General features: G+C 34.5%; 2 protein-coding genes across 3 annotated transcripts; one reads left to right on the forward strand and one right to left on the reverse strand.

Annotated features, from left to right (window-relative positions):
- The first annotated feature begins 124 nt into the window (after positions 1-124).
- Positions 125-13,347, forward strand: Tg (Transglutaminase). Of its 2 annotated transcripts, none has more exons than XM_089704208.1 (12): positions 125-487; positions 5,571-5,795; positions 5,881-6,159; positions 6,243-6,394; positions 6,696-6,936; positions 8,192-8,352; positions 8,730-8,915; positions 9,130-9,240; positions 9,420-9,599; positions 9,749-9,949; positions 10,092-10,334; positions 12,800-13,347. In XM_089704208.1, exons 1-12 carry the CDS (start codon positions 382-384, stop codon positions 12,950-12,952), a joined length of 2,238 nt encoding a protein of 745 aa, XP_089560334.1. In that variant the 5' UTR covers positions 125-381; the 3' UTR covers positions 12,953-13,347. The 2 variants fall into 2 exon arrangements, with proteins under 2 accessions (XP_089560334.1, XP_089560342.1); XM_089704216.1 differs by lacking the exon at positions 125-487 and adding an exon at positions 4,886-5,104.
- A 366-nt stretch (positions 13,348-13,713) lies between these two features.
- LOC149490372 (protein tilB-like) lies at positions 13,714-15,043 on the reverse strand. Its single transcript, XM_089704394.1, has one exon. The coding sequence runs from the start codon at positions 15,041-15,043 to the stop codon at positions 13,745-13,747; it is 1,299 nt and encodes a 432-aa protein (XP_089560520.1). The 3' UTR covers positions 13,714-13,744.
- Between the last annotated feature and the right edge of the window lie 6,233 nt (positions 15,044-21,276).

Genomic DNA, 21,276 nt, shown 5'->3' on the forward strand with positions numbered 1-21,276 from the left:
AGTGATTCAATTTGCCATGAATGTGGTTTCTTGGGCATCCCAATTCAGCACTGATAAGAGGTTGCATGTTCATAGGGTTAAAGGTATCAGCATTTATTAACAAACGCAGATGAACTGTGTTCACAGTCAGGAACGCACGCGCCGGCGTGCTTCAACCGAAAATAATTTAATTGATTTTTTAATATCGGAACATAAGTGGTTCGCGTTTTTGTTTATCGGAACGAAGAACTTCTAAATCAAGAGCAGTCTGTTTACATTGCAGTGGCGCACTGTTTAAACGTCTGTGGTGTTTGGAACACAATTCGTTAATGTGGAGCATTTATAGAGATTATCGATAAGTTATTTAAGATATTTAAGTGTCAATAATACAAGCAAAATAAAATGCGTCGGTGTTGGAGCTGGAGTTGTAGATGCTGTCGCAGAGGAAGTGTCGATTCTTACGATCTCAGGGAATTGCCGCGACCACCTAGGCTGGATACTACAAATGGTAGGTCAAGGTTTCTTAAATATACCCATAGTTACTATTTAATAATTGGCATAAAACATACAACTCGTTTTATTTTTAAGAACATGAAGTATAGATTTAATTCATTTATTAATAGATTATAACTGATATTTCCATAAACACCTTGATACGACAGGTTTTAAGGAAATAATCTAGGTACCTAGCTATTAGTTTTAAATTGTTTGTTATGCAAGGCTAGCATAGAGCTAGGTAGTTATTACAAATTAATATTTAATACAGATTCTTAAGTTATTTCTTGTGTTGTTAGTGTACTGTGTATAAATAATATGCATGATGGACGGACACAAATTAGTCAGAAACATAACTGAATCTTTTGAAGAACAAAAATCGTTTCGTAACATTTGATGTTTTATGGGAACTTTTTAACATTCTTCATCACTATTGTCGTTTATTTTAAAGATTTATGGCTCACTAAACTTTGTAGAAGTAGTAATTTTACTTTGTAATTTTTTTTTTGTTAAAATAATTCAATTATAATTTTTTGGTTCATAGATTTTACTCTTTATTGAATAAACAATAAGTAGGTATCTAGAGGTAATTGAGATAATTATGATATTAATAGGTTATCTATTTCGAAAGTACGGTCAGTTACAATATTTGTATGCGAATAATGTGGTAAAATATAAATAAACATATTATGATAAATAGGTAAGTATATCAATTGAGTAATACTTTCTAGTAAGTTACTAAGGGAATTTTCTGCGGGGATTTTTTCGATCAGTTGATATTCACACAATATTTATATTGGTATTCGCCATAACTATTACGGTTATATTTATATGTATAGGTACTTTGAACTTGAATTTTATAATATCGGCTATGATCTCATATGCAATTTATCAGCTGTGTAAATTATTCGTTTAAGGTAAAATTTATTTTTATTTAAAATAATTGGTCACGGTGTTTTTGTGTTTATTGGATAATGCTTTGACATTAGCACCGGATAAAGTGAAAAACAATTTTTAATACAATATATTTGTTTAAAAACTTAATGTATGCAATATCTTGGATTTGTTTAATTGACCAAAAACTCGTGTCCTGAGTGAAACTTTCATTGAGATTGTAACCTGGATCAATATTTTAAGAGTCCTTTTCCATGCACTAAGTTAAAGGTGCTGGCAATACGACTATTACTATACGACTAAACATTAATCATTTCTTGCCAGTCACATATGAATCTAGTACGTAATATTTTGGTCTATTTCATTGATAAGAAAATTCGATCGAATTCCAATCAATACAATGTACCTACCTACCTACTTATTACACTATAAATAGAGTCCCAATCTGGGCTACCGTTTCATGAGTTAATAAAGTGGTTTATAAGCGATACCAAAGCTTCGCATTTTTGAAGTCATACCTAAAAATAGCTCTTAATATTTTCGTATTTATGTTACAAGTTTTCTTAAAAAACTAAGTCCATTCTAGAGTTAGTTGACAATTAAGACGCGTAGACGGCCAGCGCATGCCGTTCAAGGTAAACATGCGTCGGCCTACGATGAATGGATAAAGCAAAACCTATGGCATTTGTGCTCTAGTCAAACAAACTGTATTTAACTTTGTAAGGAACATTTAGGTACATTATGGCTATACCTCCTACGGTACTTTCGTAATGATGGCATGACCCATATTGACCCCATTTTGTACCTACTAATTTATGAGAGATAGGATGAGGCTAAAATTCTACTCTACTCTCATAAAATTTATTTCGTTTATGTGACAAATATTTTATTTTACTAGTACTATAAATTTATAATATTAGTATATACAGTAAAATATCCATACTAATATTATAAATGCGAAAGTAACTCTGTCTGTCTGTCTGTTACTCAATCACGCCTAAACTACTGAACCAATTTGCATGAAATTTGGTATGGAGATATTTTGATACCCGACAAAAGGAAAGGACATAGGCTACCTTTTATTGCGAAATATGTACCACGGGCGAAGCCGGGGCGGACCTCTAGTATGACATAAAGTTAAACAGCAAAAGCATTAAAAATACCTCATATGTACTAGGTGCAGCATAATTAAGCATTAAGCTTATCAATTTAAATTAATCTCTGCTAGCCAAGCTCATTAGCAGTTGACAAATCTAAGCTGCATAAGAGGAAGGATAAATTTAAATCATCGACTATATCTAAATAGAAACATTTAAATCTCTATCTGAACCAACATTCGTGGGTCGCGAGGCTGTAGAGTGTAGAGTCACAGTATATATATTTTTAATAAAGAACTTCGTCATCACTGTGATCATTAGAAAATTAATTTCTATATCGAATTATTACATTCATTTAAGAAAACAGCCATATTTTATATTTTATATAGCCAGCGTAGTACTAGACAGTATTTAATAAAATATTACAAGTAATATTACATTATAATTGATATATTATATTTATGCAATAGGTACCTATATACATATTTTCGTTTATTTGCTTGATTCACCAATAAAACGTTTTTTTATTTGGTTTGGACTTCATACATCTGTACGTTTTATAACATATAAATTACTAGCGGTCCGCCCCGGCTTCGCCCGTGGTACATATTTCGCAATAAAAGGTAGCCTATGTCCATTCTCGGGTATCAAAATATCTCCATACCAAATTTCATGCAAATTGGTTCAGTAGTTTAGGCGTGATTGAGTAACAGACAGACAGACAGAGTTACTTTCGCATTTATAATATTAGTATGGATTATGTCAATTGTTTTTATATTAGTAGATAATTGATTGTATGAGAAAATGCTCAAGTTATTACACACATTATAAACAATGCAACGATGACTATTGAACAAATTATCTGATCATAATAAATCTTTATTGTCGTCATTTTATGTAAAATGTTGAAACCTACGCTCTATTAAGTAGAGTCTCAGGTTAGATCTTTTAGATACCTATGGCATATAGATCTGTGCACCTACACTAGCAATTATTACCATAATAGTAACATTACAACACGAGTCTTGGAAATGTATTAATTAATCGATGTCATGGCTGTCGCTAATCATTATTTTCTATATTATGTTTATAGAATAATTATTCTTCTGTATGTTTTATTTGTTATTGAACTTTTCGTAAATGGCTCACCATTTCAAAGTTTTAATTGATATACTCATTTATGTAAGTTTTCTCACAAAGGTGGAAATACTTACGTGTTTTGAAATCTATAAAAGTATTTATAATTTACATTAATATGGGGTTGTGTTTCGTTGTTGCTATTACCTACTAGAGAAAATAAAAGTGAAACCTACCTACTGGGACACTCTGTACCTAATAGAACAATTTAAATCAATTTACCAATCAGCATTCCCGTTAAGGTCAAAACGTGTAATTAATTATCACCTACTAGGACATTTCAGAGTAAAGTTCAACCGTGACAGAATACATTATTGGATCTCACTTCTCGGTGATCTCATTGTCAAATGATTGTAGTAGCGAGTCATAAATAATATAGGGTCTAATGATTTACACATTTATGGTTAGGGAGCCAGGTGCAAATTTGGTTAACTATTTCCTCTCAAGAGATAATTCGTCAGACGCATGAGAGTATAGTATTATAAAGCCTCGTGAACGTCAGCTGGCGCTCGGTTGGGGGGGGTGAGCGGTTGTAGCCTCCCACGCACATAGGAAAAAAAATACATTCATTCATTCATTTCCTCTCAGCTAAAAATTTGTCAAATTGTAGCTAACCCAATATCTCAACGAAAAAAAATAGTCAGCTGGTTACAACATGGTGTATTATACGTCAGCTGGTGTCTCGAACATGAAAGTTAAATTTAAAGAAAAATTTATTTTCCCTTATTTCCTCTCAAACAAAAATTTACCTGATGATAGCTTATATGTAACTGTGGATAAATATATATGTCAGCTGGCTGTATCTTGGTGGAAAAACCGTCAGCTGATACGGGAGGCTACAACCGCTCTTCCCCCCAACCGAGCTCCAGCTGACGTTCACGAGGCTTCATAATACTATACTTTGATGCATTTTACTAATTACCGCTTGAGAGGAACTTGGTCATAAAATCTGCTGCTGGCTCCCGGACCAATAGTATTTCTTGACAGTTGAAAATGAATCGGTAGAAAACATCATCATTCCAAGAAAAATATGACCCAAATGTGTGCCGGACGCCTTTATTTACTCTAGTCACAATGGATGCTGTGAAGAATTACGAATTTGGGTATTTTTCAAAGGAAGTCTATACTGTATATGACCAAGGCTCTTTGAATCCGTCATTGCATATGTATTACCTATCTTAGCTTTTCTCGTTCTTTGCTTTATGACATCATCTACCCAGTTGAATGCTGTAGGACTATTATAGATAGAGTTTTATGCCGGCTTCCACAGTCCATGACGGTATTCTCAAGGAATAGCACGTTTGCTTTAACAATTAGCTCGCTACTGCGTACTGCAAACATACGAAATAAGCCGGAGCTATTTGAGTGATTCGTATTCACTTGTGATTTATAACAGCATGCGTTTTAGTAGATAAGATCTTTTGCTATGGAGTACATTAAGAACTTGTGGAGGTATTATTTTGGAAACAAACGCAAATACACCATAGTTCCGTTTCAGCCAGGTACGCAATTACTAATTAGGCCATGTAAATAATATTTGCCAATTTATTGATTTTAAACCCTAATTATGTAGACTATGATGCTTTATGTAGACTATGAGGACTTTAAAAATAGCTATTGTAAAATAGGTTTTTTTATTCTGCCAGTTAAATCACTTGGCTAGCCGCCAAAATAAGCTATGAAAATTTTTATCGATGACGAATCCTGTTAAGTGATGCTAATGAATGAGTTTATATAGGATCTGTTTGATTGAAATCAAATGTAAACTAGTTGGAATGAGAAATATTTATACCTGCCAAATATTAAAATAGTAAGATTATTAGTGAGCACAACATTATTTTTAAGTGATTATTATGTAACAGATCACTTACTAATAAATTATTTAATACGCAATTATTTACCGCATAAGTATCAACAAACAATGCAGGTGTATATATATTAATTTTAATATCCTGTTATAATTTTCAGATGTCATTGACGGTACGAGACATGGTGTCCTCGCAGTGCAAGGAATCGACTTTTGCATTGAAACAAATGGTGAAAATCATCATACGAGTAAATTTAACCTCATGACGAGAGATGTCGACAAGTGTCTTGTTGTCAGACGAGGTCAAGCCTTTAAACTCGATATTCTCTTCAACAGACCATACGATGCCCAGAGAGATGCTATATCGTTGATATTTTACGTGTCAGGTAATTGAGCTTTCCGTTTGTATTGGAGCCGGTACAAGTATTAATGTTTATTTAAAGATTATTCATTGAATGCATTTTGTTATAGATGTCGAGAAGCGTGGGCCGTCCGATGATACATCGGTGGCTGTTCCATTGTTGGAAAAGGGAACTGAATCATTTGGGCCATGGAATGCCGTGTATGAAGGTCAAATGGATTCCCACTTGATCGTGGCCGTGACACCATCGCCTAACTGCATTGTTGCCGCTTGGCGACTCGATATTGACACCAAGTTGAACGGAACCAGATCCTTGAGCTATACGCACCCACTGCCGATCTACGTTTTATTTAATCCGTGGTGCTTAAATGATACCGTATACATGCCAGGTAAAGTATCAGGAATTTAAGCCGAATCATAGCTTTATGGAATATTTTTATTGGTCGGTATTCAAAAATTTATTTTCTCACAGGTAAAAGTCATCGTGAAGAATACGTAGAAGAAGAGAGTGGTCTCATGTTCCGTGGTGTTTATAATCGCGTGAAGCCCTCTCCCTGGAAGTACGCACAGTACGAAAAGGACGTATTGGAATGTGCTTTATACATAGTCAGAAACGTTAGTCAGGTACGATTATATAATATATCCTTCTTAGATTGTATCCAATGTAAACGAACTGCAGCGTATCTAGGATCAAATGTCATCGCGGGCGGCCGCAATCATTCAACCATTATCACAATCATTTAAATTAATTATGAGATTGCCTCCCTGGAGCAGTGCGTAACGTCTCACGTAAAACCGAGATTTCATGGTTCGATTCCCGGAGCGAACTAAATACTAGAACTTTATACGTATAACATTTTATTGAGTCAGTCAACTATTATGTTGAATTATAAGTAAAACCATGATCTATATGTTACATTTTTAGCTCAAAGGCCGCGCAAGAAGCGATCCCATTATAACAGTGCGAGCTCTGTCAGCTGCAATCAATGAACAAGACGATAATGGAGTATTGGCTGGTAACTGGGCCAAGGAACTTAGTGACTATAGCGGTGGTACACACCCCCTAGATTGGGTCGGCTCATCACGTATAATCCAAAAATATTATGAGAAGAAAAAGTCCGTGAAGTACGCGCAATGCTGGGTTTACGCGGGAGTTCTGACAACCAGTAAGCATCTACATTAATGAATTGTATTGTTACGTCTTTTTAGAGTTGAGTAGCGTCCAAGATTAATTTTGTAGGAGTATGAGTTGAAACTGTTGAAATTGAAACACGACCGACTAGCCTAATGTAATATTTTTTTTGTCTCAACCCGGATGTTCGATATATAAATCTACTAGCGACCCGCCCCGGCTTCGCACGGGTGCAATGCTGATACTAAATACACTACAGAAAAATTGTGAACGTTGTATAGGTATAAAAATATAGCGGCCCGCTCCGGCCTCCGGCATCGCACGGGTATAAAATACATAGCCGGGCGGCCGCAAACGCTACGTCCTGCAATTTTTAAATCTGTAATATCTTCGAATATATTCACTTAAATCATACGATGTAAAGGGCCATATAGATCTATATTAAATGAACAATGTATCCATGGTAAGTATTTATTTGGTTAAGGATTAATGCTGTATTGGTTAAAATCGCTTCGAAAATTAGCCATTATTTGTCGTAAAAAGTAAATGACAAAAAAAAGTTATTGTGGGTTATCCATAAGAGATAGACATATACCATCGCGGACTTTTCTGTAGACCTTTTCAATGTGTATAATACTTAGTACATTATTTTGATAAAACTCGTAGGGTTCAGCCTGCGTTTGCAATGTAAGTGGAATAAATGTAATTTTTTACGACATCACATTAGAAACCTCAAAAATAACAGTACTTCTCCACTACTTAATGGATCTTATTATACATATAAACCTTCCTCTTGAATCACTCTATCTATTAAAAAAAACCGCATCAAAATCCGTTGCGTAGTTTCAAAGATTTAAGCGTACAAAGGGACATAGGGACATAGGGACATAGGGACAGGGAAAGCGACTTTGTTTTATACTATGTAGTGAAGAGACCTACAAATATACGTAGTTGAAAATGTTCATTGAAACAAGTTTGCCATATTACATAGTGTTCAAAGACATTTTAAATGTTTAATATAATTAGTTTGTAAACCATATACAGTAGTAAAGTTTACACTCTATCATACAAATGATCTAGGATATGCAACGTTTTGCTTTTTTAGTACGTTGAGTCATGTTTCTAATAATACAATCTTACATACATCAAAAACAACCAAAGTTGTTATGTAATGCGAATATAAATATTATTCAAGTTAAATATGCATATCGTGAATATTGCCTTGAACTGCTATTAATTCTATGGAAAAATGTCCAAAAACTCGGTAGCTAAATATCTATTGCTTTTAGTTTGCAGAGCTTTAGGTATACCCTGCAGACCGGTATCTGCCTTCAACGCGGCTCATGACAGCGAGGGCAGCTTAACAATCGACGTAATCAAGGACGAAGATGGAAACACTTTGAATGAATATACCAATGATTCCATATGGAACTACCACGTGTGGAATGAGGTGAGTTATTCTGGTGTGATGATAGAGCTTAAAATTTGCGCAATGACAATAAAACTAGACACTTTTTTATGGGACACTAAAAAGTTAATGATATCGTCCGTGGATTTCTTTGTTTTCATAAGCCCGTTAACATCTTTGTTACCTACGAGTACATGTTTACACACGTTTATAAATTATCGAAAAATACAAAAAATAAAAGACTGTTTTTTATTTTATTTCTGTATCATTCCAACTAATTAAATTCTTCCGATCCATTTATACAGTATAGTGTGCCAAAGATTTTCATGCATCTCATATCATCGTGTCGTATACATATGCTCAAATCATCATAAATAATTATCAGGTGGTATTAAGTATAAAGAATGTTTAAATTTCAGGTATGGATGGAACGGCCGGACCTAGGTCCAGAATATGGTGGATGGCAAGCAATAGACTCTACGCCACAGGAGCTATCCGAAAAGATCTACCAGTGTGGTCCAGCGTCTCTCAGGGCTGTACGCGATGGGGAACTACCAAAACCGTATGACACTGGATACGTGTTTGCAGAAGTTAATGCAGATCAGGTATGTTTTGTTCCTTGTTTCTGTTGTGACAAGCCCGTTGAATGTTAATTAATTATTTATTAACTTAACAACACACATAGGTACTATTTCGTCCGTCATAATGATACCATTAATATTATAATGGACAGGACAATTAAATATCAGGTTAATGTTTCGTAGGATGAGTACTTATTGACACAAGTGGAAAATATTCAAATAATTTTACTCGTTTCAGGTGTTATGGAAATTTTCAGGCGAAATTCAACCGTTGAAGTTTATGGATCGTGATACCACTTATATAGGTCAACAGATCTGTACTAAAGCTATTGGAAAAATGGAAAGAGAGGTAAAATAAAAAAGTCCTATTTTACGATTTAAATAATAATTATTAATCAACAACAAGCAACAACTTCAATCTCTAACTTTGCTCGTAATTCGTAAAAATAGCTGTATTTTAATACCATAATGATTCTGAAATAGGGAACTATTTGATGCTAATATTCATGTATCTTCATTATATTCTAGGATATAACAGACTCTTATAAATACCCTGAAAGATCGAAGGAGGAGCGTTTAACCATGGAGAAAGCTTTACGGAAATCTGGAAGTATTTTTGCGAGATATTATTTGAATGATGTGTTTAACGACGTCTATTTCGAATTTGAACTCAGAGATGATATCAAAATTGGACAAGACTTTTCAGTCGTAAGTATTATTAAAATGTTAAATTTATATGTAACAGAATTGAAAATATTGTATAAATTTACCTGTACGGTATACTAATTCATATCCAAATGTAAAAATAAATAAATGGAAGTAGTTAGTACAGTAATGTATGACTTAATATTTTTCAGGTTTTACACATAAAGAACCGTTCAACTACTAATGAACACAACGTAAAGGGCGTACTTCGGGTGGACACCGTCACTTATAGGGGAAAAACCGGGGAATCAGTCAAGAGAGACGAGTTTGATATAGTAATCAAGCCTGAGGCAAAGGAAAAAATAAACATGCTGGTTACGTTCGATGACTATTACAAAAGATTAGTCGATCAGGTAATTAAGGAAATTAATAATTACGATTTTAGGGAATATTTTTACAATATTCAGAGATTTTAAAAAGTTTAGTAGTTTAGTAGTACAGGACAAATTTGAAAAATATATAAAAAAAGTTACTAATTAACTAATATTTTTTCAGGCGTCGTTCAATATAGCATGTTTGGCAACAATTGTCGACAGGAACTTTGATTATTTTGCACAGGATGACTTCCGAGTTCGGAATCCCGATATTAAAATGTCTATCGACGGTAAACCCGTATCGAAACAGGAATTTACAGTGAATATTAAAGTAGAAAATCCTCTGCCTATACCTTTAAAGAATGGACAATTCATGATTCAGGGGCCAGGACTTGAAGAACAGCTTAAAATTAAGCTCAGTGAGGTAAGGTCACATATCGACGATGAAGTGTCAATATATGCTAACTACAAAAACTACATTTTTCAGTAGATAAAAAAAACGTTTTATTTCTTTTTCGTTACCGTTTTTAATTATTATTTTAGCTTACGTTCATTATCAAAGGATATTAGATATCATGGAATCATTTATGAAATGTAACTTCACAGCTTTTTAAAAAAAACATGCAGATATTAGATATTGCTTGTAATTGTATTTAAACAGGAAGCCGTATTTTTTAGATACAATTTATTGCCAATATACTTAGAAGAAATTGTTCTAAAGATTACAACATTTTTTTATTTTAATATTAGGTTTTTGTATCAATACTATAGTAAAATGTTGATTTAAAATCCTGTCACTACACGTTATTATGCTCGAAGATAGTGGTTTTAATATAAAACATTATTTCAATTTGTTCAACTTCATATGGACGAGATTTTCTTGCTGCTTTGGTTATAGTGGCATAATCACTTCGAACGTAAATTTCTTTGTTCGTAAGTTGGCGTTCAAGTCAAGAAATATAAGATACTACGTGAACACACGTCAGAGCTGCACAACAGCGTCGAAGATTTACTCATCTTCACGGACGGGTCCAAGACTGAAAATGGCACGGGTGCTGGGGTCTTCTCTGAGGACCTAAACATTAACATCTCGCATCCCTTGGGACCCCGTAATTCAGGCTGAATGCCTAGGACTTCTACTTGCAGCTTTAGCCATAATCAAAAGGAATGTAAAAACTTTTCGATTCGGAAATCGGATCCTATCATATTATGCAAAGTATAGGATAGCAAAGCAGCACTCATGGCAATCAAAAGCCATGAAATCACTTCAGGGTTAATTCTAGTGTCACCTAGCCCTAACTAGGGTAGGTATGTGATCTGGGAAAGTCCCTAGTACTACAATGAATAAAAGGACACAGTAACTCATGAGGAAACGATGCTGCTGACATATTAGCCAGAAGGGCATCTGAAACACCGGTCATGGGACCTTTTCCAATTATACCGCTACCTGCAAGCTGGATCCGGCTGATGATTACCCAGCTCACTAGCACTGCACAAAAAGCAGAATGTTCAAGCAGATCTGACTGCAAGCATGCCAGAGAAGCCCTACCAAACATTGACTCTAGACTTGCACGTCCGATTCTCAACCTACGCAGAGTGCAACTACGTGTAATAACAGGGACCCTCACAGGGTACGGCCCCTTCAACAAATATCTCTTTAATTTAGGGATCACAGACAGTCCGCTATGCAGAGCATGCATGGCGTCCGAGGAAACGGCAGCCCACGTCATCATGGAATGTACGGGGGTTGCGGAGTACAGGGCAAGACACCTGGGGTCTCCCGAAAGCCTTCGGCAGCCCTCACAAGCTGCTTGGCTTCATGTGCTCGGGTGGTTTCAGTTGTAGCTGGTTTCCCCCACCTCCCTCTCTCACGCAAAATAGGCGCTTGACCTCGAGTTGCGGAGAAATGCCCTATATTATTATAAGTTGGCGTTCAATGGTGCTATGAACTGAATCGCATTCCATTTGCGTGTGACTGGGTTTTAAAAACTTTTGAGTTATAGTAATATTATACTTTTTACTAAAATATAATAGTGCGTTCGACATAACTGCGTTGCGATTTTGGTAAGTGCATCCGTCAGAAAATATAATAATAGGCAGCTGTTGGCTAACACAATGCTTTTCCAGGTAATTAATTACAAACGAAACAAAAGTGCTAGACGTCAGGTCAGCAGCTGTTTCGTCAAACCAGTAACATGTACAATGCTTAGTAATTTAATTGACTCTACGAACAATTTTTTGGTATCTTTACGCGCATAATGCGATGGTAGTTAAGAAACTCATCAAGAATGGCAATTTTTCGATGGTTTGTTGAGTTTGATGGAGAAGCACGTGTTAGGATACTTTCTTCTTGGTTTGAAAGCATGCCAAACTCTTAACACAGGAATAAACTGTAAATGAGCCCAAGGAAAGCGTGCTTAAAAACATAGAGCGGACGCTTCAGGGTGTAGTTAGAATATATTGCCAGCAAAAATGACGCAACTTTTGTTATAAGGTATTGCTACACTTTAATATTTGCTCAAATTGACTGTTTACAGAGAAATGACCTTTATGGGCCTATGTATTACTCTATTTTAAGTACGAAAATGCTATAAAACGAAAATCGCTAAAATGTTAGTTAGGAGGTATTGATACTTCATCGTCGATATACATATAATTATGTTAAATTGATACGTAGGATCTTAGGTGTGTTTTTAATACAGAAAAGCTCATTTTAAAAAGGCTTTCGGAAAAACTCATAAAATCAGTGCTAATAGTAACACAGTAAATATGTGAAACTTAATGTACCTATGTCTGTGATGTGAAATCTAAAATATATCAAGTCGTTTTTTGAAGATTTTTTTAAGTAGGAATTATATTATGAATCTGACATAATTATTTTATTTTCAGAACGTACCTCCAGGTGAATTCGCAACAGCACAATTTAAACTCACGCCTCCATGGGCGGGCCGGCATCAAATATCTGCCAAATTTACTTGTAAGGAAATGCGTGATGTTGACGGTTTTCTGTCATTCAATGTAGCATTACCAGAAAATTACTGAAATTCGACTTGTATAGACATTGTACCAAAATAGATAGCAAAGTGAAGATGTAAAAGGACCTTATTATATGAATGTATATAATATTTTATTTTCATGTAGTAGGCTAATAGTTTTAAAGTGATGTTATTCTGGTCTAACTTATAAAATATTATGTATTATGTAGGTATGTTAAGTAACGAAAGATTAAAATCATTATTAAAAAAAAACAACTCAATATATTTTATATGTACTGATTTTACCGGTATAAAATGTACCAGTTTCATATTATTATTGTCTGCGTTACAGTAAAGTTTACTTTTATAGCGCCTACGACTTTTGTAAAGGCTCTTATTGTTATGGTACATTCGTAATATTACAACAGGCGCCCTAATACTCGTATTAAACTAACGCTCGACTACTTATATAGTTAAATATTAATTGATATATTATTTTTTATTTTGTTATTGATAATATTGAAAAGTGCTGTAGGTAGTCAGTAAAGATATTTACGTACCTATTCTAACCTAGATGATTTTGTGTCTAGTACAATATATTATATAACTGTTGACACGTCATAACTTTATTTTTTTTAAAATAGGTAGTACTAGTTAGTGTTCATTAATTTAAATTTTAATGTTAATATTATTTATTTTATACCTATTAATGTCAAATCCTTATGAAAATAATTTATGTTTAGATATTCAATGTCAGCTTTAACTTAATTTAGGTAATGCAATAATAAACATTTGCAATATTGACAATACATGTGTTTTAATCATGACTTATGAAATTATTAAAGATACGCTAACATTTTTATATAAGATCAGGCACATCGGGGTTATCAATAAAGTCTGGTGAGGGTTCTTTCTCGCCTAAATTCATTCTTGAATTCATATAACTGCGCGTTACCTTGGGCTCAATCATTTTCGTAAAATCTAAAACATTATCTGCCGGTCCTATTTCTAAGAATTCACGCTTAGTTTGCTCTGTCTTCATCACACAGTCTTTCAATTTATGTTCATGGATAAGTTGGGAATCTTCTATGGGTTTACTTTTAGATAACTTTTGCTTGGAAACTATTACATTAACTTTGGGCATTGTAACAACCAAGTGACCAGTAATTTGTGATCTCTGGGCTGTTGATTTTGAAATATCTACTTCTTCGGGAATATATAATTGAAATATTTTATCTCTTATGGTTACTCTTACGTAATTTGGCTGGATATCTATATCGAGGAGACTTGTATCGAGGTGCTTGTAAATAGCTAAATCCAGCACATATTTATCTGGTTCTGAATCACTGAATTTGAAATCAATTTTTGCTTGATTAATATTGAAGGGACGTCCGTCAGCGGCGAAAAATTTGTACACACGTTTCTCTTCTGTCTTCTTTTCTGGTTCGTATGATTTCAACTTCAATTTCCTCATGCGTTCAATTTCGTTACGGACTTCAGGTGCATGTTCACATTTCTCAGCCCAGAATTTTTTATTTCTTTCATCTGGATCCATATCTTTGTATTCGTTTTCCCATTTGCTTTGTATATCTCGTTCTAGCCTTGTTTTTTGGGCCTTCCTTTGATGCTTATAATTCTCCTGTTCAAATAGGATATCTGATCGTATAACTGGAAGGTTTTGTAATGCAGTAATTCTATCAGATCTTTCGATTTCGTTTCCGTCCAAATAACGGAGCTGGGGTAGAGTACCGATAACGAAGACTCTGTAGTTTTCATAGTCAGTGCAGGGGTTCCCTGTTAAATATAAGTTTTCTAAATTATAGTTTCCTGAAAGGGATTCAACACTGATAATGTCACCGATAAAATTCAAAGTTAAGTCTAACTTTTGCAAAGATTCACAACGTTGTAGATTTTCAATCACTTCTATGTTATTAAGAGCCAAATTCAGGTATGTAAGGTGCTTCAGTTTGTTAAGATTCTCAATTTTTGCGATGAGATTACTTTGCATTAAAAGTATTTTGAGTTTTGGGCACCAGTCTTGAATGAATTCAATTCTCTCGATGTTTTCTTGATGTAAAGCAATTTCCTCTAAGGGGGCTAAAAGGCAATCATGGTGTTCAGCTTTTTTTCGAACCATTTCAACTGTTATTCTCACCATATTTAATCGTATTATTTTGATTTCTTATTTGAAGAATTGTTGTACACCTGATACACGATATCTATAATCTTGTTTGATCGTTACTAAGCAAAATATTATAAAATTAGATTTGGTAACTATGGTTACCACAAAGTATTGTTAAAGACACAGATAATACATAAATATAGGTACTCGTATTAAAGATAAGAATTTTTTTTCTTTTGAACACCTTGTTTTTGTCTTTCTCGACATTTTAGATTCCAACTGCATCTGTATACTGTATATAATAAGCTCTCAGTATTTAAACAATCTCCACTAGTAAGTAGTACCGAACCTTTATATTTATTCATACTATAAGTAAGCAGGTATACCTACTATTCAATTGGTATTAAACTAACCTAACACAGGGAGACTTCATATTATATAAATAATCGATCGAACCATTATTGAAATATAGGTCCTCATCGACTCTTACATTAAATTATAGGTTTAAATTATAAATAACCAGGATAGTTTGTATTTAGTCGACCGCTGGGCAAGGAAGGAATCAGCGCGATCTGATGCGGTTATCTGTCGATCTGGGCGGCGGTAATCCGTCATTTAACATTCCGGTGGCACCCGGCCCGCTCAACTCGACCGTACCAAATTAATATCGCCCTGATGTACAGGGTATTAAAATATTTTAAATGATGCCATTTATAATATGACGTTCAGATATCACGTCTCAAGAGCATAACATATTTTATTCCCAGAAACTGCCAAAAGACAATGAGGATGAAGGATTACTATCATCAGAGACTCGTTTTATTGTTATTGTTTAAAAAACGAACACTCAGAAAAAACGAGAGACGTTCAGATGAAATAAGGCATGACATAGGGAAAGACCGTGTTATTAGTAAAAGGTGCGGTTAGAGCTCGGCGCCCCGCGGTCTGTGTGTTTTTAGGGGTCCTACGCAGCGGGGCACCTCGCCGATGAACGACCCAACTATACCATACGTCTCTACTATTAAAATGTACTGAAAACGTCACGTCACTTTAGCCTTTAGCATGTTTAAGTTAGGACAAATTTTTGTTTGTTTCAATTTCGATTGGAACATATTTTCGACGAACCCGCTTATTGAAAGCAACCTATTTAACATTTTGTCGTCTAAACAAACAGTCAGTTGCTCTAGGTGATATTGAAATAAGGAGGGTTATTTATTGGCTAGATTCAATATAAAAATTGTACCACAACAGGTGATATTAATAAAATAAGAGACACGTAATGTGTGATGTTTTTTAGTGTGGATATATCCCGATAGATGGCGTTAGGAGTATGAAATAGAGCTTCGTTTACAAGGCTTTGTAATGTGTTTAATGTTTTGTATAATATTAAGTTTGTAGGCATCTTTGATAAGATATTTAAACGCTTTTTTCTATATATTTTAGGTAAATAAATAATAATTGAAATTTATGTAAGTATGCCTGAAGGATAAAGCCATTGCACCGGACATGATACATTAAAAGAGTAAATGAGGTTTATCGTTAAAGATTTATTAGAGTACTTTATGAAATTAAAATAAAGTTTTAAATATTATTTTAACATTATAAAGCATGTTCAAGTGAGAATAACTACATATTTTTGTCTCGAAGTCTTTCAATGGTTCTGAATATTCATAAATAAATAAGTTTTTAATTTTTCTTAATCTTATTACAAAAAAAGCACTGTTTTAGCAGCTTTACTAAGCGAACCTCAGCTTAATTTGCCACTAGTTTGTCTTGTTGGAATCTTATTTATTTATAGTTCCCAGCTAAGACTGGATGTTTACACGCAAACGTCACTATCAGTCAAAACAACCGTCGTCACTCCTACACCAGAAAAACAAAATAAAAGTTTACTGGACCGACGAATTTTAATCCTTGCTAAATTGCCGTGATAATAAGATATGGTTTGTTTTTTACACTTCTTTGTTTGTCAAGTTACCGAAGGGGAAAATCTCGACTTGTTTATGTCATGTTTAGTTATTTTGTGATGCGTTTCAAATTTTGGTTTTAGTAACTTGCAAGTTAACATAAGTTGCGATTCCTGCGAATATTTAATCGCACCATCTTCATAAGTAATTAGATACCTACCATTATTTTTAAAATTAATTTAACCTCATCTAATTAGATAGTATCAATTGGGTTATTCATCATCATTATATGTATATTTATTTTTTATACATGTCAACCTAAAGACGCAGTCGCAGTTAAAAGCTCGAGTGTACCTAAGTACCTACTATAATTATACACGTCAAAGCGTAGCGTAATTTATTTAAAACCTGTAGAGTTTTTAATGGCTCACAATTACGCTATATCCTCAGATTAGCTTCGAAGCTAGGTATAGGTACCTCATTCGCGTATTTGATGAAAGCATTTACTTAAGTGATTACATTAGTAGAGCCGCATTAGCGGAGCTGTCCAGCAGTACATGATCAGGGTAGTGAGTCTCGCAATCACCGATTCGCCTCGCCGGGGTATGGCAGACTGTTCTCACGTAAATAATTGCAGGTGACTGAGATTACAAGGCGCCGCCCGGCCTGCCGATGTATATTCATCACGTGTTCTGCCCGCGCGTGACTGCTTCCTAAGGGTATCGAGCTCGTGGCGTTCTTTCTCTAGTGTAGAAAACTAAACGATTCACTTTGTAATGGATATAGATTACTATAAACTTGGATTCTTATTGGTACGATTTTTCAATAATTTATACCTAAGTAGTGGAAGTAGTGGAAGTAAACATAGGATAATTGTCACTGTATTAAAATAAGGTGCTGATTCATAGTATCAATAAAAGGGGTGAGTTTATCGCAGAACTAAGAGTCGATCAAAGTCATTGAGTTTCTAATTAGAAATATCACAGGTCGCACCGGATGTGGTTAAAGCGATAAATTATTAAGCCAGAGAGAAGTACTAATTTCGATGCCGACAAATTTTCCACAACCGCGATTTTAATGCGTTTCAAATAATGTCTGTAGGCAACGTTAAATGATAAATTGTCGAGGGAACGCCCTCGCGTCGAGTTTGGTGTAAAGTCTTCGGGTCCTGCTCAAATTAGGAGGGAATAAGGGAGACGGCGGTGTCTGGTAAAAAAGGAATGGGTTAGATGAGAGCGCGAGATGGTGTTGAGATAATAACAGTGCGATGTGCCGGCCTGCAATCCGCTTTGAGCTGCACCGCCACCGCCCGCCGTCAAACACCACTATTTGTGTAAAAATGTGAGCGTCGGAACACATTCATTTTTACAACTGCATCGTGAACGCTAGAGAAATTGTAGCATAATTAGACCTGTGTAATAGAATCTGTGTTTTATGTTCTTTTTACGTAGATATGATTGCTGATATAATGATAGATTGCAAATTTTAAATTTAATTAATTACGTTATAGAGAATGAATTCATTTTATTGAGCTAACTTAAAATTTTTAAGCTTGATTCGTCAATTTATGATTTCCCATACCTACTATATCTACTAGTTACTTATTTAGTAGGTACTTACCCAATACCCATACATAGATGTAGATAATAGATAAATTAAGAGAAGTGGTAAAAACAACAACTTCCTAACATCCGAGTAGAAATAATCTATCATTCTACCCTTTCGGAGAGAGATAGCCAAGATTAAAAATAATACCAAATTTCTATAATCACAAAGAGTTAAGAAAACAACACGACTAAACTTTCAAATTTAGAGCATGCAGTCAGGCATTTTGTATAACAGTCTAAATATTCTTAGAACCGAAAATGTATTGTAAATCCAATATCTTCATCATAATAAAAAGTAAATAAATAAATAAAGGATTATTTCTTTAAATTAATAAAAGTTAACCTAACTTTGAAACACGAAGTATAAGCTTTCAAATGTAGAGCATGATATCAAACTTCTTGTTGGCATTATAGAATATTCTTAGGACCAAAAATGAATTAAATAACCACACAAGATAAATCAGATAAAAGAAATAAAACTTACATAAATAAATAAACTCCTATATTTGTATTAATAAGCGCCGTGACCATTGTATGACGAAGTGTACCTACCTACGGACCAGAATGTCTGGTTACAGATGCCGTATATACCCGCGCCCTCGAAAATGGAGGAATGTGCCATCGAAAGGCAGGGTTGGCAGGGCGTAACAGGGCGAGTAAAACAAACAAGTTAATTGTATTTATTCAAATGCGGTTGGGGCTGCGCAGCCGTCGTTTCATGAATAAGCATGCGGCGCTCGGCCTTCCGCGCTATGTGCACAGTCATCCAATATTTCCATTGAGATTCGGCTGCCTGCATCGTGATTTATGCAAATTTTATGTCTCCATGTGGTACACCCCTATCTAGAATGTAAAAACGATTTTTTATGTAAACGTCTTCTGAGAAAGTGTCAAGTCATCCATTTCGCAATAAAGCTGCTGTAGTTTATTTTATACTGTTCTGTGATTTTATAAGTTAAACTTGGTATTTTACGTTTACCATTCTGAAGGAATTCTAATTTCTACTATTCTAAAGTAAGGAAGGATTAAAAATTACCTACATATCTATTTTAATAATTGTAATTTGTAAGATCAGATTTCATTCACCATTCATCAGTTCAGATTAGGTATTTAGTTATCTACAAAATTGAAAACAACATGATTTTCTACATGAAATCTAAAATCTCAATTGTCCTTTCCTCTACCTATATTTTTCTTTGCATTGACGAAGAGAGAATTGTCACACGATTTTAACGATATTTTCATGCAATCGAACTGGGAATCTCTCGCCTAAGAAGTACATATGAAAAACTGGTCGTTTCAAATATTCCAGTGGGTGTGGCACTTGAGTTGACAATGGTCTTTAAATAATGTATGGTCATGTAAATTACTGTGAAGTATGATATGTTTGTTTTCGGTAGTAGAACCAGTTGCTAAGGTATAACTAGCTATAGGTAGGTGCTGTGAAAGTTTGACGGATTTTTTTTAAATAATGATTACTTTTATGATATGTTTGATGTTATTCGAATTATAGTAGTTCGCTACGCTACATACTTGACAATGTCTATTCTGATGAAGTGAGTTTGAGAATTCTAGAGTTTTAGATGATACCAAAAAAAAAAGACCGGTGTGAAATACAGTCAATACTATATATGTACCTACCTAATATTTGATAGTAACTGTCCCTTTAAACACGCGGAATTTGTATGGGAATAATATTTTTTATTACAAAGTATAACCTAAAAGTTAATAGGCCTAATTAAGTTAGATAGGTAGTTATACTTATAACCAAGTGACATTCCTTTCCAAAAACTATAATCCTTTATTAGCAATTCTACTGCATTCCGCGCAACGCATACAGATAAGACGCAATTAGATACGGATAATCACTTTTGTTACAGATAATACAATAAATCTTACTTTTAATTAGAGACAGAGCTATCTAACACACGCCACATAATCCGATTCGCAACAGCATCTCCCCTGACAATACAACAATCAGAATGTTTATTTGAACAAGATATTTAGCCACTTCCCCGGCGGATTAGTGGACAAAGACGGGGAAGATAAAGTGAAGCTAATAGTTGGGGCGGAACCGCTCTCCCCACGTATCTATGATACGACTTACTGAGGATTACAAGAACTATTGTGTTTGTTCAAGTTTGCATTCAGCGAAACGGTTCCGACTTGATTTGAGCAATTCAACTCAAACATTTTACTGATGTTTTTCACTTACTGGAAAATTTTGTGTTCAGTCCTATCACATTAAATGTAACTATGATTACAGCAAATGAAAATAAATATCTGAGCGTTTCCATGCCTACATCAGAACATAATATTGAATATTTAAAATTGTTTATTTATATTGTTAAAAGCATTTTTGAATATTCAAAAGTAACACATTGGCATTGTTTTCCGGAAATAAAACAGGTCCTACACATTGTGGGCGCAACATGACCATAAATAAAGCGAATTGTGCTCTGTTGAATATTCCTAAACAACATTAGGGAAGAATGTTTAAATTGTCACTTTGTCACCATGTAGTTGGACAGAAGAACAGCGTGGGACGAGCCCGGACCTCGTGGGGGTCCCGCTGGGACCGCGGACCTCAAACTTTAACATCTCGTATTTTTTTCAGCCACATAACTGTCAACAATGAAGGTTTTCGTTGCAATTTAGCATGCTCTATAGTAGACACTTTTGTTCTATAAAACAATGGAGTGGCACGTTCCGATTGTTTTTGTTAAAACAAATTTAGTGCGTACAATAGTGTTTA

This window comes from Colias philodice, chromosome 2 (genome assembly GCF_061535455.1).
Source record: "Colias philodice isolate Cphi_HAF_F1 chromosome 2, ilColPhil1 Martin Lab GWU primary, whole genome shotgun sequence".
NCBI classification, from domain to species: domain Eukaryota; kingdom Metazoa; phylum Arthropoda; class Insecta; order Lepidoptera; family Pieridae; genus Colias; species Colias philodice.

Coding starts and splice junctions, on each gene's coding strand:
- Tg (XM_089704208.1), top strand. CDS start 382: ATGCGTCGGTGTTGGAGCTGGAGTTGTAGATGCTGTCGCAGAGGAAGT. Junction 488..5,570: donor TAGGCTGGATACTACAAATG/GTAGGTCAAGGT, acceptor TATAATTTTCAG/ATGTCATTGACGGTACGAGA. Junction 9,950..10,091: donor ACAAAAGATTAGTCGATCAG/GTAATTAAGGAA, acceptor ATATTTTTTCAG/GCGTCGTTCAATATAGCATG.
- LOC149490372 (XM_089704394.1), bottom strand. CDS start 15,043: ATGGTGAGAATAACAGTTGAAATGGTTCGAAAAAAAGCTGAACACCAT.